Source organism: Carassius auratus, chromosome 7 (assembly GCF_003368295.1).
Source record: "Carassius auratus strain Wakin chromosome 7, ASM336829v1, whole genome shotgun sequence".
NCBI classification, from domain to species: domain Eukaryota; kingdom Metazoa; phylum Chordata; class Actinopteri; order Cypriniformes; family Cyprinidae; genus Carassius; species Carassius auratus.
Window position 1 is genome coordinate 30634154 of NC_039249.1, and position 18576 is coordinate 30652729.

The 18576-nt window shown below is 36.0% G+C and overlaps 1 protein-coding gene across 1 annotated transcript; it reads left to right on the forward strand.

Moving 5' to 3' along the window:
- The first annotated feature begins 5716 nt into the window (after positions 1 to 5716).
- ctr9 (CTR9 homolog, Paf1/RNA polymerase II complex component) lies at positions 5717 to 18407 on the forward strand. Its single transcript, XM_026268416.1, has 23 exons — positions 5717 to 5886; positions 6297 to 6395; positions 6472 to 6711; positions 6815 to 6932; positions 7807 to 7896; positions 8963 to 9219; positions 9300 to 9407; positions 10328 to 10564; positions 10659 to 10748; positions 10827 to 10955; positions 11041 to 11224; positions 11322 to 11410; positions 12234 to 12419; positions 12929 to 13016; positions 13127 to 13275; positions 13364 to 13480; positions 15475 to 15620; positions 15697 to 15768; positions 15887 to 16169; positions 16253 to 16407; positions 16804 to 16900; positions 16986 to 17092; positions 17763 to 18407. The coding sequence occupies exons 1-23, from the start codon at positions 5842 to 5844 to the stop codon at positions 18148 to 18150; spliced, it is 3474 nt and encodes a 1157-aa protein (XP_026124201.1). The 5' UTR covers positions 5717 to 5841; the 3' UTR covers positions 18151 to 18407.
- Positions 18408 to 18576: the final 169 nt, after the last annotated feature.

The following is an 18576-nucleotide window of genomic DNA, read 5'->3' on the forward strand; positions in this document are numbered from 1 at the left end:
CTTGATAACTAATGGATCCTCTGCAGTGAATGGGTGCCGTCAGAATGAAAGTCCAAACAGCTGATAAAAAAACATCACAATAATCCGCAAGTAGTCCACACCACTCCAGTCCATTAGTTAACATAATGTGAATGGAAAAGCTACAGCTTTGTAAAACAAATCCATCATATAAGCCAAAATACAAATCCATAATCCATAAGAACGCTTCCTCCAGTGAAAAAGAATATCCCCTGTTGTCCTCTCACATCAAAATCCACTGTTTGGGACTTGCTTTTAAATGGTACTTGATCTGTGCATATTTCTCTCCATCCGTTTATTTATTTTTTCTATTATTTTAAAAGAACATACACTCAGCTTTTCACTTCACAGGGTGTTAATTATTGGTTTATTATAATATATAGTTTATTAAGATGTTTTTATCAGCTGTTAGGACTCTCATTCTGACGGCACCCATTCACTGGAGAGTCATTGTTGGAGTGTGAGATGGAGAGAAAGTCCTTCTTTCTGCTTATTTGTGTAGACACAAGCTGTTATCTGTGAGTGCATCCTTTTAGCCCCCCACGGTGTCTGGCATTATATATATATACACACACATACACAGACACACAGATAGACTTGTGGTAAGAGAGGTGCATTTAGTGGACACCTGGCCAGTTTGGTGTGCAGCTCTGACACCTCCACACTGAGCTGCAGGATGGTGTCCTCACACTGAGAGACGCTCCTCAGCAGAGTGCTGTTCTGCTCGCTCATCCTGTGCTGGCTGTGTTTGAGCTCAGACACTAAAGCTGACACATCTCCAGACTCACTGAAACCACACACAATCGTGCTCTTAAAGACCCAACAAAACCTAAACGAGGCTTGTAGTCCATCTATACATGACAGAAAACTGCACCAGTCAAGCCATTTCTGGGCTCTTTAAAATGTAGCACAAAAACAAAGAAAAAAATCACTTAACTGACCAATGACATTCAGCTCCATCTGTAAATGTGACCTCGTTTGAAGGAAGATGATATTTAGTCCCTATGGGGCCAATGTGAGACTGGTTTAAGATGCCACACTTACAAAAGAAATTATAACTTTTATTCAGCAAGGAAGTATTAACTTGATCAAATGTCTACAAAAAGAACTGTTTTCAACAGTTAACAGAAATATTTATTAATCACAAAATCATATGATTTCTGAAGGATCATGTGATAGTGAAGACTGCTGAAAATTCTTTAAAATTGTAAATAATATTTCACAATAATAGAAACGTCTTTCATAAACATAAAATTATTCTTGACCCCAAACTTTAGAAGAGTGTGTAAGCTTTCACTATTATTCACTTACCAGTTACAGATACTTCTCTTAAGGTTGATCCGGTTTCCTGTTTTTTATCCTCAGAAGCCCTATGCATAAATCAATGTTTAGCACACTTTATAATGTCTCATTTTCAAATGAGTCGCATCACGTCATATAAATACCCTGACAGTGTGTTTTTGTCTGTATCTCTCACCCTTCTTGGCAGCACTGGGCGATCCACTCTCTCATGGTGGCATGAAACGTATTTCTGCTAACAGGTGGATCCTGGTTCTCTGGGTCCAGCATATGTCGCAGATTGGTCAGCTTGTCCTGGCCGGAGCTTTGGAGCGTCATGGACTGAAGATACTGCACCACAGTGGAGGCATGAACCTGTCCTGTAGATAACAGAGATACACTCTTCAACTTTCAGTCTGTACGTTTTTTTTTTAATGCAATTAAATGCAATTTTTTAATGCAATTTTTAAATGCAATTTTTTGTCATTTATTTTTCATCATTACTTGAGTCTTCAGTGTCACGTGATCTGAACATCAATATGCTGACTTCGTGCTCAAGAACATTTCTTATTATTAGCACTGTTGGTTCTTAATATTTTTTTATTTGTTTTTTGTGGAAACGGTAATACTTTTTTCAAGATTCTTTAACAAATGGAAAGATAATTTATTTATATAATCATAAATAAATATATATTACAAACTAGACACTGGCATTTTTATCAATTAAATTTTTTTTTTCAGGATTCCTTGATGAATAAAAAATTCAAAAGAACAGCAAATACAAATAAATTGAATGTATATATATTTTAGTATGTACTTACAGTATATTATTTGTGTGTGTGTGTGTGTGTGTGTGTAGTGTCTTTAATGTCACTTTGATCAATTTATTGCATATTGCATACTGCATCCTTACTAAATAAAAGTGTTAAAATAAAAGTCAAAGACCTAGCACTTTTGACCGGTAGTGTTTTGTTCTATTGCACTGTTTAAAGAGGAAACCGTACCTTTGCCGGTAGTGTCACATGCTTCAAACGTTATATTCAGGAGTTCTTCCTCTGAAAAGCCATCTGTATCAGCACAATCACACAGGGTCCTGTTTTCTGATGTCAAATCTAAAGACACAGGTAAGATGACTGTACTTACAGCTGCACTCTCAGAAAATACATATGATCAAGTATCAAAGCACTAACAAAGCATCAGATCACCTTTGCTGCTCTCAAGCAGATGGCACTGCTCCACTGAGTACGTCCCAGAGTCGATGGAAAGGCTTGGGATGCTGCATCCATTACAGCCATGATTCTGTGATACGAGCCTGAAAGTGGGAAGATGGGGCCCAACGTCTTCCTCTAAGGAGCCCTGATGTCCAGTCAGCTTCTCTGAGGCCATAGCCACTGACAACCAGAAAAATAAAACTGTGATATTGTCACTCCAATCACTTCTGTATCTCAATACCCTTCATTTCGTTCAGAGAAGGACTTACATTTTCCAGCACTATGGAAGATGTCCTAATGAGATTTTCTGTTTCATGGTTTTACTGAAATATGATAATGACAATAACTGAGACATCAGTAATAATAGAATGATATTTACTATTTTTGGCATGAAATGCAATGTAAAATCACATACCTTTTCAGATGAATATAATCCTTTCAGAACACACAAGAATGGCATTATCAAAACAGGATGATCTGTTGACAATCATACATATAGTTCATTCTTACACGGTTGTGTATGTCTAACCCCCTTGTTGCCTGCAGATCTCAATGCTTTCTAAAATCAACAGCAGATTCTTTTCATCATAGACACACACTGGCACACATCAAAACCAGATGACCTGGCTACCTCCCCCAAACACCCTCTGTTCACTGTGTGCTTCAAGCAGGACAGAACACTGCTGTAATGGAGCATTTTAATTAACATTCAGCAGTTTTCCATATCAAATGTTTCAAGGTCACTATTAGCACCACCATCTAATTGTCCTTGTTCATTTCACCAAACGTATCCAACCTTCAGAGTATTTCTCTTAGTCAGCCTTTTATGTTGAAAAATAATAATAATAATTCTTATTATTATTCCATAAAGTGATATATCATAATATGATTTTCTATATAATTAAACTATTATCATATCATTGTCTATGTATAATTATTGTTATTACTCTACACGGTATAATAAGTTATTCTACTTTCATTGTTCCTTTTAATTTATATTATATTACTATTAATGAAATTAATTTAAATATTACTTATTTATTATTATATTATAATTCTAGATAAAATTATACTATTATAATGTCATTGAATATTTGTTATTGTTATTGTTATCTGTCTGTATAATGTGATAGATTTAGATACAAATACAATATCATATCAAATATGTTTGACTACTACTATTATTTATCTTTAAAATATTATATTAGAATTTTATGTATATTAAATAATATAATATCAATGTATTATTATTATTAAATCATCTATATAACTTTTATTATTTTTATATTGTACTACAGGTGCTGGTCATATAATTAGAATATCATCAAAAAGTTGATTTATTTCACTAATTTCATTCAAAAAGCGAAACTTGTATATTATATTAATTCATTATACACAGCCTGATATATTTCAAATGTTTATTTCTTTTAATTTTGATGAATTTGTTAAAGTCAGGCGAGTTTGCTGTTTAATTAATACCATGGTCCTTAAACCAGGTATTGGTAGCTTTGGCACTGTGTGCAGGTGCCAAGTCCTGCTGGAAAATTAAATCTGCAACTCCATAAATTTGGTCAGCAGCAGGAAGCATGAAGTGCTCTAAAACGTCCTGGTATACAGCTGCTTTGACCTCTGACCTCATAAAACACAGTGGACCAACAACAGCAGATGACATGGCACTGCAAACCATCACTGACTGTGGAAACTTTACACTGGACCTCAAGCAACGTGGATTGTGTGCCTCTCCTCTCTTCCTCCAGACTCTGGGACCCTGATTTCATGCAAAAATCAATGCAAAATTTACTTTCATCAGAGAATATAACTTTGGACCACTCAGCAGCAGTCCAGTCCTTTTTGTCTTTAGCCCAGGCGAGACGCTTCTGACGCCGTCTGTCGTTCAAGAGTGGCTTGACACAAGGAATGCGACAGCTGAAACCCATGTCTCGCATACGTCTGTGCATAGTGGTTCTTGAAGCACTGACTCCAGCTGCAGTCCACTCTTTGTGAATCTCCCCCACATTTATGAATGGGTTTTGTGTCACAATCCTCTCCAGGGTGCGGTTATCCCTATTGCTTGTACACTTTTTTCTACCACATCTTTTCCTTCCCTTCGCCTCTCTATTAATGTGCTTGGACACAGAGCTCTGTGAACAGCAAGCCTCTTTTGCAATGACCTTTTGTGTCTTGCCCTCCTTGTGCAAGGTGTCAGTGGTTGTATTTTGGACAACTGTCAAGTCAGCAGTCTTCCCCATGATTGTGTAGCCAACAGAACTAGACTGAGAGACCATTTAAAGGCTTTGCAGGTGTTTTGAGTTAATTATCTGATTAGAGTGTGGCACCAGGTGTCTTCAATATTGAACATTTTCACAAAATTCCAATTTTCTGAGATACTGAATTTGTGATTTTCCTTAGCTGTCAGTCATAATCATCAAAATTTAAATAAATAAACATTTGAAATATATCAGTCTGTGTGTAATGAATGAATATAATATAAAAAAAAGTTTCACTTTTTGATGATATTCTAATTATATGACCAGCACCAGTATATTCATATAATTGCATATTTGTCATCAATAATAGTATAAACATGTAATTACAAATTATAAGTAATATAGTTATACTACTTACCTTTTGTTTTATATTTACTATTATTAATATTATTATTAATTATATAGCATGATAATAGTAGTGAAGTACTAATGAAAATAGTAGTAATTATATTTAAAATTATATAAAATTAATCATTGTACATTTGTTATTTTTATTATCTTTCTATTATTATTATTTTTTATACAGTATGATAACAGTAGTGAAGTAGTCATGTGAATAGTAGTAATTATATATAAAATTATATATAATATACTTTTATATATAATTTTATGAATATAATAATATTCATCAGTGTACATTTATACTTTTGTTATCTTTCTATTATTATTATTAATATCAACATATAATATTATATTAAAAATGTAGAGGTAAATCAAATGCACTTTTGTCTTATTACTATTATTCATTTGTCACTCTATATCTAAATTTATCCAAAAATACTTTTAGGAATATTTGTATTTTTAATCATTGGTTGCGACTCGCTTCTCGTGATCATTTAGTGGCGACAGAAAGGTGAATAAAATGTTGAACCAAAAAGTCCACAATGTATGAATATTGGAGGACTTTTAATTTGAAGCGCTCGACGCTAACCCGGATGTACGGTGTGTTTTGTTGTTCAGGTTCAGTTAGGGAGTGTGTGCGGTGGCAGCTGCTGATCTTCACCTCTGGATACCAACAAGTACAAACCAAAAACTGTGATACTGGGTTTTTGGCTTGAGTCGTAACCATGTCTAGGGGATCCATAGAAATCCCTCTTCGGGACACAGACGAGGTTTGGACTTGTTTATTTAAGTTATATCTATGCGGCTCTGTGAATAGCTATCATCTGCTAACATGCTATCATTCACGCGCTTTTGATAAATTTATAGCTTATAACGTCTGTTAACAACTATCCTAGCATCTTGTACGTAAATTTAAAACAATAAACTAAATAATTTTCTTCAAATACGGTGTACCTTATGATATTCCCCAAATAAATGACAAAAAAACCCTTTCACATTAACGTTACCTGCATCTGTTCTATATTTATTGCCTATGATACTATTATATGATATTTATTGTTCTTATTAGAGCTCCACTGTCAGTTGAACTCCGCTGGACTCATGTAATTTTCTCTTATGTTCATGTTCTTGTCCTCTGATAGTCATTAATCTGTTAAATCTGTTGTTTCTTCTCTCTCAGGTCATTGAGCTTGACTTCGACCAGCTTCCAGAAGGAGATGAAGTCATCAGCATCCTCAAACAGGAGCACACACAGCTGCACATATGGATCGCACTCGCCGTGAGTCACAGGCTCGTCTACGGTCAGGTTGTTAGGGTTTCTGGCGTGCTGAGATCTCACCACTGTTTCTTTGCAGCTGGAGTATTACAAGCAAGGCAAGACGGAGGATTTCGTCAAGTTGCTGGAGGCGGCGCGCATCGATGGAAACCTGGATTACAGAGACCACGAGAAGGACCAGATGACGTGTCTGGACACATTGGCGGCTTATTATGTCCAGCAGGCTCGGAAAGAGAAGAACAAGGATGCAAAGAAGGACCTCATCAACCAGTCCACTCTCCTGTACACAATGGCAGACAAGATCATCATGTACGATCAGGTAAATGAAGGTTACAGTTTTCATAGAGATTTGTGTTACCGGGTTTATTTGTTGTTGTTATTGTTGGGTCTTCAGCCTTTTGATATTTCTTATTTTTCTGCAGAGCCATTTGCTGGGAAGAGCTTGCTTTTGTCTCCTGGAAGGAGATAAGATGGATCAGGCAGACGCTCAGTTTCAGTTTGTGCTCAACCAGTCGACAAACAACATCCCTGCACTCCTGGGTAAGTGTGGCACATGGTCATTATATACTTAAAAGTCTGATTTAAAATCAACTTGAAATCACATTTCACTTTATTTTCCCAACACAGCAGAGTTTGTGTGGGTCTTGAAAAATCTTAAAGGGTCTTAATTCACCCTTTTTACTAATTAAGGCCTAAAAAGGTTCTAAATTGGAGCCAAAAGTCTTATATTTGTAAAATCATGACATTAAATGTTCTTCCTTAGTATTTTTATTTTCTCAATGCAAATATCTAAACCTCATTAAATCAAGATACATTTACGTGAGATACAAATTAGAAATTTTCTGAGAAAATGAACAAAAATAGGCAAGTTTGTTTAGAACTGGCAGTTTCAAAAGAAATCTTGCTCTCCCTTCCAATCAAGCTGATTTTTTCTGAGCCTAATGCCAGATATTTGTTTTTGTTTTAATCATAATCTCACATTATATTGATCAAATTATGCGATTTTTCTTGAAAAGAGTTATGTTTACATTCATAAAACCTGCAGAAACCCTTTACAGTGTTCCTTCGAACCATTTAAAAGGTAATTAAAAAGTCTTAAATGCTATAACAAAAGACTTAATTATCATTTGAAGAGGTCTTAAACCGCATTATAAATTTGAGGGAGGAAAAACACAAATTTCGATAGGGCCTAATTTCATAACTAATATTATATCATAATCATAATCCATATTATATCATATTAAATGCGGGCGCTGCATGCTTCAATTCAAAACATGTCAGTCTTGTGTATTCTACAAGATCAGGTTTCAGAGTAGATCGCAGCCATTGATTATTGCACGTTTATGCCAAGCGTTTGCTATTAATAGATGTTGTCTTGTTATGGATGATCATTTATGTTTCTGTCCTTCAATAGGAAAGGCGTGTATCTCCTTCAACAAAAAGGATTACAGAGGAGCTCTAGCTTACTACAAAAAAGCACTTCGCACTAACCCTGGCTGTCCGGGTGAGTCTGCCAGATGTCTTAAAACCTGACCACTTCCTAGATCGTTACAGTAGATCAGTTTATTTGAATGCACGAAAGACTTCAATGCTAATATATATGCATTCAAATAAATTTATCTACTGTAAGTATTGATGTACTGTAACTGTATATATATTTATTTATTTATTTAGGGCATGTTAAATCAGTATAATTCCTAAAACTGTAAAATTTGTATAATTTGTTTACATTTTGGTCATACTTCAATTCAAAAGTCAAAAGTTGTATTCATTGTATTTGCTAGCTGCATTTAATCTAACTTGTTAGAGTATTAGTAGACTATTAGGTTAGGGCTAGTAGAGTAAGTTGAGATATACTTGCAGATTTTCTTATATTCAAGATAATGTCAAAATTTGACTATCAAAATAAAGTGTTACCAAAATGTGCTATTTTTTATAAGTAATATGAAATGTTTTATGTGTTTTATTCAAGAATTTCTATGTTGTTTTTATGGATTTGTGATGTAATACAATTTATCATCTTACATGCTTGACACACATTAACCATTTAATAATGTAAACAAATCAAAATTGGGCAACTGGTGTTCTTTTTTTTTTTTTTTAAACAGAGGTTTAGTATATAATGAAAATAATATTGTTAAATGTACTTTTTATTTTATTATTATTAATTTGAGAAGTACATTCTACTGTACAATTGTACTTTTTCTGTCAAGTTAAACCAAACTTTAATTTGAACAGGTTTTCCTAAAGACCCTTTAGTTTCTGTGTGTACATTATATAACTATAGTTCTATCCAATGACAAGATGAAGAATATGTGTTTATGTCTATAAATACGCTCAGTATATCTCATTTTGATAACCTCGACAATCCTACTTTTGATATTCCAAAATTGGCTACATTCTGTGAAATTCCGCATTCTGCGGGACATTCCATTTTTATGCTAAATTCCACTGGATTCCGTCTCTATTTTTTTGCATCACAAATTCCTAGGGCCCTATGCTTCAATCTGCTGGTTAGCAGTGACTGGAGACTCACATAGCTCATTTCTGTGTAAATTGTGTTATTGCAGCCGAGGTGAGACTAGGCATGGGCCATTGCTTTGTCAAGCTCAACAAACTAGATAAAGCTCGACTGGCGTTTGGCAGAGCCCTGGAGCTCAACTCCAAATGTGTGGGAGCTTTGGTGGGGTTGGCTGTGCTGGAGCTCAACAACAAAGAGGCCGACTCCATCAAGAACGGGGTGCAGCTGCTTTCCAGAGCCTACACCATTGACCCCAGTAACCCCATGGTGCTCAATCATCTCGCCAATCATTTCTTCTTCAAGAAGGTAAAGCTAGATCTCTCTTGTGATCTTCTGTTTTGAAGTGGAGATCTTGTACTTAATACTTGATGCTTTGTGTTTTTCAGGACTACAGCAAAGTGCAGCATCTGGCTCTTCATGCTTTTCACAACACAGAGGTGGAGGCTATGCAAGCGGAGAGCTGCTATCAGTTAGCTCGATCCTTCCACGTCCAGGTAACAAAGAGACTCCTTTCATTTGAAGGATTTCTCAATCAGTATAACGTGTAATTGTGTCAAAGACATTAAGATGTCTGCATCAAAAGAAATGTACAAAAGTGATTTTATGTCCATAAAAAGCACATTAAATGTAGAAAGTGTCTACTTTTAAGATTTCAAGTAAGTTTTTGGAGAATAAAATGTTAAAACTTGGTTGAAATGTTACATTGTCATTCAGTGTAACACAATATTTATGTAAAAATTCAAACAACATGCTTATTCTGACATGTTTAATCTGGCAAGTTTAAATGTAAAATTACAACTAATTAGTATTTGGGGTGAAAGTATTTAGTCTTTTAATATGTCATAAATTGATTTTTGTTGTAAATATGCCTGACAAAAATTGTTACACTGAATGACATTTTAATTTAATTTTTTTATTTATTTTTTACTTTTATTGGGGAAAACATCAATTTAAATCAGTATTACAATTTGTTTTTATGCTTAAACCTTTTTCGTCTTTGACCCAATTACATATATGAGAGAGATAATTTGCTGTTCATGATAATTCACTAAAGAGTATTATTTTTAGTATTTTATTCATATTTTAATTTGTATTTCAGTTTTAGTCTCATTAGTTTTAGTACCTAAACCTAAATTGATTTCAGTAAGTTGACAAGGGAACATTCCTAATTGTAATTTTATTTTTATCTTTATTTTAATTACTGAAAATGTATTTATTTTTAATTTATTTTTACTTATTTTATTTCTTTACACAAAGTTAAGTTCTTAGTGTAATATTTGAAGACTGATAGTATGGACAGAGGCCAAACATTATTCGACCTTGCCCAAACATCAGTCTGTCCTTCATCTTCATCAAATGTCCTGCAGTGCGTAACACCAGATCCTGATCAACTTTCCCATCTCTTTGACATTAGGAGGACTACGACCAGGCCTTCCAGTACTACTATCAGGCCACTCAGTTTGCGTCGTCTACTTTCGTGCTACCCTTCTTCGGCCTGGGCCAGATGTATGTGTATCGTAGAGACAAGGAGAATGCTGCACAGTGCTTTGAAAAGGTCCTGAAGGCTTATCCCAACAATTATGAAACCATGAAAATCCTTGGGTCTCTTTACGCCACCTCAGATGACCAGGAGAAGAGAGACATTGCTAAGGTATTACATGATCATATATCAAAAAACAACAAGACAAAAACAAACTTTTTGTCAGAGATTGTAAAGAGATTGCTATTTTTTTTTTTACTCATAGGAACATCTGAAAAAAATCACAGTGCAGCATTCGGATGATGTGGAAGCCTGGATTGAGCTCGCCCAGATTTTGGAACAAACAGATATTCAGGTAACAGTGTTATACCTGCATCTGCTTGTGTCTGGACCCATGCAACACACAACTCTCTAACACCCATGTTTCCTGCAGGGTGCTCTTTCTGCATATGGCACGGCCACCCGTATCCTCCAGGAGAAGGTCCAAGCGGATGTTCCTCCTGAGATCCTCAATAATTTGGGGGCTTTGCACTTCAGATTGGGAAACCTTGGTGAGGCAAAGGTAAAGAGAGATTTTTAGCTCTAATTCAATGAATGGTGCGGTTCTGCTGTTCATTACTAGAGAAAACATCTCCTTTTTTCTGTAGAAATACTTCCTGGCTTCTTTGGAGAGGGCAAAAGCTGAGGGCGAGCATGATGAGCACTACTACAACGCCATCTCAGTCACAACCTCCTATAACCTGGCCAGACTCTACGAAGCCATGTGCGAGTTCCACGAGGCTGAGAAGCTCTACAAGAACATCTTGAGAGAGCATCCCAACTATGTGGACTGTATGCTTCATCATCATCATCATCATTGCAGTATTCATTTAGCGTGGCTTTTTTCAGAAAATGGTCAGTTCACTTGATTTATTTGAATCTGAAACAGGTTACTTGCGACTTGGAGCGATGGCACGTGACAAGGGAAATTTCTATGAAGCTTCTGACTGGTTTAAAGAAGCCCTTCAGATCAATCAGGTTGATAGTTCTACTCTTTATAAAGTACATATGACCAACATATGTGACCCTGGACCACTAAACCAGTCTTAAGTGTCAATGTATGCATCATCTGAAAGCTGAATAAAGCTTTCCATTGGTGTATGTCTTATTAGGATCGGACAATATTTGGCCGAGATACAACTATTTGAAAATCTGGAATCTGAGGGTGCAAAAAAATCCAAATATTGAGAAAATCGCCTTTTGTTGTCCAAATGAATTCTTAGCGATGCATATTACTAATAAAAAAATAAGTTTTTATGTATTTACAGTAGAAGATTTACAAAACATCTTCATGGAACATGGTCTTTACTTAGTATCCTAATTATTTTTGGCATAAAAGAAAAAAATCGATAATGTTGACCCATACAATGTTTTTATTAATTTTTTTTTGCAATTGCTAAAAATATACCCCAGTGACTTAAAATTGGTTTTGTGGAACAGGGTCACATATATTGTCAGTGTTCTAGTTCTGTATTCATTCAAATAGACAAAAAGTAACACAAAAAAGCTAATGTGAGATATAAACCGAAAATCAATTCAATTAATTAACGTTATCATGTTTCCTTGGAATTCCGTGTAGTTCTAGTTTGTTGAGATAAATTAACTAGTAGTATAATTCTCAGTTGTTTAGATTTGTTATCATTTACTAGCAGTTTTGCTGAAAATGTTACCATAGCTACTTATTTATTATCATCCCAATTTTATTTTGTTGTTTTTTTTATGCACCTAGACTTTCTAGAATTTTAATTTTCAGGTTTTTGGTGATTTCTTCAGATTTGTCTAAATGAATTGTGTTTTGCAGGACCACCCCGATGCCTGGTCTCTGATTGGTAACCTTCACTTGGCGAAGCAAGAGTGGGGTCCTGGGCAGAAGAAGTTTGAACGCATCCTTAAGCAGCCCTCCACTCAGAACGACACTTACTCGATGCTGGCGCTGGGAAACGTGTGGCTCCAGACGCTGCATCAGCCCTCTAGAGACCGAGAAAAGGTGCATGACGTAAATCAGTTGACAGAAAAATCATGTGTTATCACAACTTTGACCCTGGAGTACAAAACCAATCTGAAGTCTTATTTGTAGCAATAGCCAAAAAAAAACATTTTATGGGTCAAAATTATCGATTTTTCTTTTATGCCAAAAAATCATTAGGATAAAAAGTAAAGATCATGTTCCATGAAGATATTTTGTCAATTTCCTACAGTAAATATAGCAAAACTTAATTTTTGATAAGTAATATGCATTGCTAAGAACTTCATTTGGACAAATTCAAAGGCGATTTTCTCAATATTTCGAATTTTTTGCATCCAGATTTTTAAATAGTTATATCTCGGTCAAATATTGTCAGATCGTAATTAACCATACATCAATGTAAAGTTTATTCTCTCAGCTTTCAGAAGATTGACAAACCTAAATTTTGAAAAATTAACACTTAAAACACTTAAGTTTTGTGCTCCAGGGTCACAATTAGTTGTCTAATTTATGTACATTTATTTTTGCAGGAAAAGCGGCACCAGGATCGAGCTTTGGCGATCTACAAACAAGTTCTGAGGAATGATGCCAAAAATCTGTATGCTGCCAACGGCATAGGTGTTTTATATTAGCTTTGGAAATCCTGACCTGTAACTAGCAGTATAAACACATGTAATAGTGATTAACCTTTAGTTTCATCACAAGCATCTTTCTTTCGTGTGGCACAGGTGCTGTGTTGGCACACAAGGGTTATTTCCGAGAGGCACGGGATGTTTTTGCCCAGGTCCGGGAGGCCACGGCAGAGATCAGTGATGTCTGGCTGAACCTCGCACACATCTATGTGGAGCAGAAGCAGTACATCAGTGCAGTGCAGATGGTGAGAGAATAAACTGAAGGGATTGTTTCCTGAACAGGAAGGTTTTGTTCTGGATCTGTACTCGAGTTCTGTTTTTCTGTCTCTTCAGTATGAAAACTGTTTGAAGAAATTCTACAAGCATCAGAACACCGAGGTGCTGCTGTATCTGGCCCGAGCGCTCTTCAAGTGTGGCAAGCTGCAGGAGTGCAAACAGACTCTTCTGAGGGTGGGCACAGTTTAAACTTCACTTAGCGCTTTGTGTTTTATAAGTTAATGTAAACTAATAATGAATTAAATCATAGAAAAATGTTAAAAAACATTTTTAATAAAAAAATATAAACACATTTAAAATCAAAAGAAACCACGTTTTATAAATAAATATTTTATTTGGCATATGACCATGACAACATCGAGACACTATTATAGTTTTTATTAATATTTTGAATTAGTATTTATTCTATTTTCAGTTCATGTAATTTTGCTGCTTTGTCATTTTTATTATTTTTGTTTAAAAAAATGTCTGTGTAGTTAAACTGAATAAAACAAGAAATGTTGCTTTTAATTTGATTTATTTCAAGTTTTCAACCTGTGGGCCGCGGCCCCCTAGTGGGTCGCGATGGTATTGAAGGTTTACTATTACAATTACTATTACAAGAAATAATAATATTGTTCATATATTAAAAAATGTCTAAATCATAACACAATAACATCATTTCATATATATAATTAACAAATAATAAATATTAAACTGTAACTATGCTTCCACTATTCGAGCTCGCCGATTGGTTTAAGAATAAACTGCCAATTTATCTTAGATATTTTTGCTGCATATGCTACAGAACAACAGCAGTTGTGCCAAGCGTTGCCAGCCCGAGTTATTTTCTGTTCATTGCCAGTTCATTCAATAAAGACAGTTAACAATCTAGCTTCTGAGTACTAAGTTATTAACCCAACAATAGCGCGGTCAGTTAATTTTTTTGCAGTGGGCCGCGCAAACATATGTGTTTGGTTGTGTGGGCCACGAGTTGAAAAAGTTTGGGAACCACTGCTCTATGGTTTTAGTTAACCATGAACACGTTAGTATTCTTTTCGTTCTTGAATTATAAATCAGGCTGCTGGATATTAAATTGCAAACAAATTATATGATTATGCTAAAAAAAATTATCCGTTGCATAATTAATTAAATAATGGTATTTAGCATATTGCTTATTTAGTTTTCTTGTAAAGTGGAACCCAATGTATTATACTGGAATGTACATATATTTAAAGCTGTTTTTCATCAAAACAACATAGGATTAATGGCCATATATTTATTATTATTATTATAAATGTGTTCATTATTTAAAACAATATATTGGTAACACTTTAAAAAAATGCTATTAGTTGAAGGTGCTGTATGTAGGATTGACACCGAGTGGTTGAACTAGGTATTGCAGTCCAAATTCAAAATATTGGAGAGGTTTTATTTCACGCGCTCCTTCCTCCTCAGACTTAATACACACGCGGGTTGTCAGATTGATGACACCAACAGGAACGAGCGCTGAAATGATATATGCTATGTTTTCCGCCAACTGGCAACCAGTGGTGCTGAAATACAATTGGGTAAACTAGCATCGGGCGGGTTTCACGAACCAAAACAGAGATTGAGATTCTGGCCCGGAACGCACATTTTCAGAGGAGAATTACTGACTGTAGCATTGTTTTTCAGATAAACAAGTATGTTAACTTGGCATTTTTCTTAAATATCTGCAAACATATGATATTTTTATGCTTCAAATTATCAGTCAAAAACTTACATACAGCACCTTTAATGTCAGTTAAAGCATTAACTAACAATGAGCAATACATTTATTATAGTATTTATTTATCTTTGTTAATCTTAAGTAATACAACTGATGATTGTTAGCTCTTGTTAGCTCAGGTCTATGAAATAATATTAACAGATACAACTTTTAATAATGTATTAGTAAAAAAAAATATATATATATATATATATATATATATATATATATATATATATATATATATATATATATATATATATATATATATATATATATATATATATATATAAAATGTTTAATAAATGCTTATAGAGTTAGTTTTTATTATTATTTTTAGTTCATGTTAAAGAATATAGGTAACTAACTTTAACAAACAGAGCCTTGTTTAATCTATTTGCGGTCCTAATTGTGAGTTTTGTCTGGTTCTTTGACTCAGGCCCGGCACGTGGCTCCCAGTGACACAGTGCTGATGTTTAATGTGGCGCTGGTGCTGCAGCGGTTGGCCACGCTGGTGCTGAAGGACGAGAAGAGTAATCTGAAGGCTGTGTTGAGTGCGGTGAAAGAGCTGGAGTTAGCTCACAGGTGTGTAAACTCCAGGACACACACAGCATCAGGCTCTCATGCCTTTGCTAACTTTCTCTTATTGTTCTTCTCACAGGTACTTCAGCTACCTCAGTAAGGCTGGAGACAAAATGAGATTCGACCTAGCGCTGGCCGCAAGCGAAGCAAGGTAGGTTTGTTGTCCAGACGTGTAATATTTCCTGATACAGCATGCCCCAGTCAGATCTGATCTGACACCTCCCATTGGAAATGCATGTATCATTTGAAGTGTATGTTTTCTCTTTCAGGCAGTGCTCTGATTTGCTAAGCCAGGCTCAATACCACGTGGCCCGAGCTCGGAAACAAGATGAGGAGGAGAAGGAGCACCGCGCCAAACAGGAGCAGGAGAGAGACCTGCTGCGGCAGCAGATGCTGAAGGAACAGCAGGAGAGGAAGAGCAAAGAGGCCGAGGAGCAGAAGAAGCTGCTGGAGCAGAGAGCCCAGTATGTGGAGAAGACCAAGGGCCTGCTCAACTTCTCTGAGTCCATGAAAGCAGCAGCAAAGGAGAAGAAGAAAGGAGGCAGTGGACGGGTGAGTTAAACCACTTCAACACTCTTTTTCACACCCTGTCTTTTCTAAAATGTAATGAAATGCTCATGTACTTGTTGTCTTAGCGCAAGAAAGGAGGCGACTTTGATGACTTTGTCAACGATGACTCTGATGAGGATCTGCCGATCAAGAAAAAGAAGAAGAGGAAAACTGAGAGTGGCAGTGAAGTGGAGGACGCCGGGGAGGATGGAGAGAAGAAACCCCGTAAAAAGAGGAGGAGGTAAACACTAATAACAACATGTGTAGGGTTTTAGTTTTGTAGGTAACATCTCCAGTAGTCTTCAGTTCAGAGGATCATGATGCAATTACAACATGCCAATCATTATCTAAAATATCAATTATGTAAAGATATTACGTAATATGTAACACTTGCATGATTATATATATATTATAATAATATTTGAAAGATGGAATATTTGTTTCATAAAACGTGCGAAATGTGAGCTTATTTATTTTGCATCTAAATAAATAATTATGAATGATATCAATTGAGTTGTTAAATATGTGAATTATAAATTTTGTACTAGATTTTTTTTTTTCTGAACACCTGATTGACATGAGTTAAAACGGCTGGGTCAGGCTGAGTCTCGGTGTGTTTCTCTCGTTGTTTCCTCAGACCAGCTAGAAGAGAAGATGAAGGCTCAGATGATGAGGAAGGAGGCTCAAGGCCTAAAAAGCAGCGCAAGCCGAGAGAGCGCAAGAAGATCGAGAAGGTAGCGATGCTCTGAGCACTTAACATTAAAGTGTTATGTGTATGTTGAGATTTTGTTCTAATTGCTCCCCCCCCCCCCCCCCAAGCCGGAGCGCATGCCGCCGTCACTTAAAGGGAAGATCAAGTCCAAGGCAATCATTTCATCCTCTGATTCCTCCTCCGATGAGGATGGCCTGAAAATAGCAGAAGACAGGTGAGAGATGTCACTTGAGTTTGCTCCAGCTGAGATTTCTCAATATCGGTTTAGGAAATGCGTGTTATTGAGCTTATTGTAAACAATTCATCCATGCACATTTTCATTAAATAATCTCATAATCTTTAAACAAAATGTCTGACTTTTCTCTGGTGATGTAAAGGTGCCCCCTGGGCCCCATCCATATATATTTCTACAAATATACCCCCGTGACTTAAGACTTTTTGTGTTGCAGGGTCACAAATTATTTTGAAAACAGTTAATTTCTGTTAATTTACATTAACTATATATACCACTTTCATTCGTGTGTTCACTTATTTTAAAGGAATATTTATGTATAATTTTAAATATTATTAAAAAAAAATCTGTTTACCAAATTTTTTAATTAATTTTCATTTCTTTTGTTTATATTTTATATTTAAAAAAATCACGTATTTAACACTTTTTTTCTGTAAACACTTCAAACCTTTCCTTACGAGCTCATCTTATTCTACCTTTTCATCTTTTTGACTGAAGCACACACACATCTCAAAATCGAATCAAAAACCTAGTCCCCATCCTGTGTTGTTTTCTTTGACCCGAATGTCACAATTCAGAAAAACATCATCTGTTGGTAATTCTGTTTCATTAAGATTTTATTTATTCCTCAAACGGTCTGTTTTATGTCTAGAAACCAAAGGGACAGCGGCTCTGGTTCAGATGACGACATAGGCCACAGGAAACGCATCGCTTCTGACAGCGATTCCAACGAGGAGCGTAACCGGTCGGGCAGTGAGGCGGGCAGCCCCCAGCGTTCTGGACGCTCAGACGAGGACGAGTCTGGCAGCGATCGTCCGGTGAAGAGGAGGAGACCACAGCAGCAGTCCGACTCGGAGCAGTCAGACAACGAGAGCAAGAAGAGCCGCTCTGACGACGAGTCTCAGGCCGGATCTCCAGCCGCCGCTTCAGATCGAGGCTCAGAGATCGAAGGCTCTCCGCAGAGGTCCGATAACGACTCGGAGCCAGAGGGGTCCAACAACGAAGCCTCCAACAGAGGATCTGATGATGACAGTGACTGAGTTTGACCAGGAAAAAGAAAAGCCTTTGTTCTTGTAATGTTCAAATCATAGTACCTAGTTATGTGTCTTCCTGGATAATGTTTCTCTTATTTTACACAACTTTTTATTTTCAGTTCAGTCTTCAGGAAGAAATGCTTTTTGTTGAGCGTTACAGCATATACTCTGCTCTGTAGTCTAAAGGGACAATCACAAGCTGTGATTCGGAGTTGATGTACAATATGAAATACCTTGGAATAAAAAGTATTTTGAAAATGTTTCTAGTTTGTACTGAATCCTGGTTAATGAGGTTTCATTTTGGTGAGGTGTGAGAGTTGTAGCCTCGGTTTTCTGTTCTTGGCCATGCATTTCTCCTCAATAGGTGAAGACCCCGTTAAACACACACTGCTCAAAAAGTTAAGGATTCTATGATGAAAGTTCAACATAAGT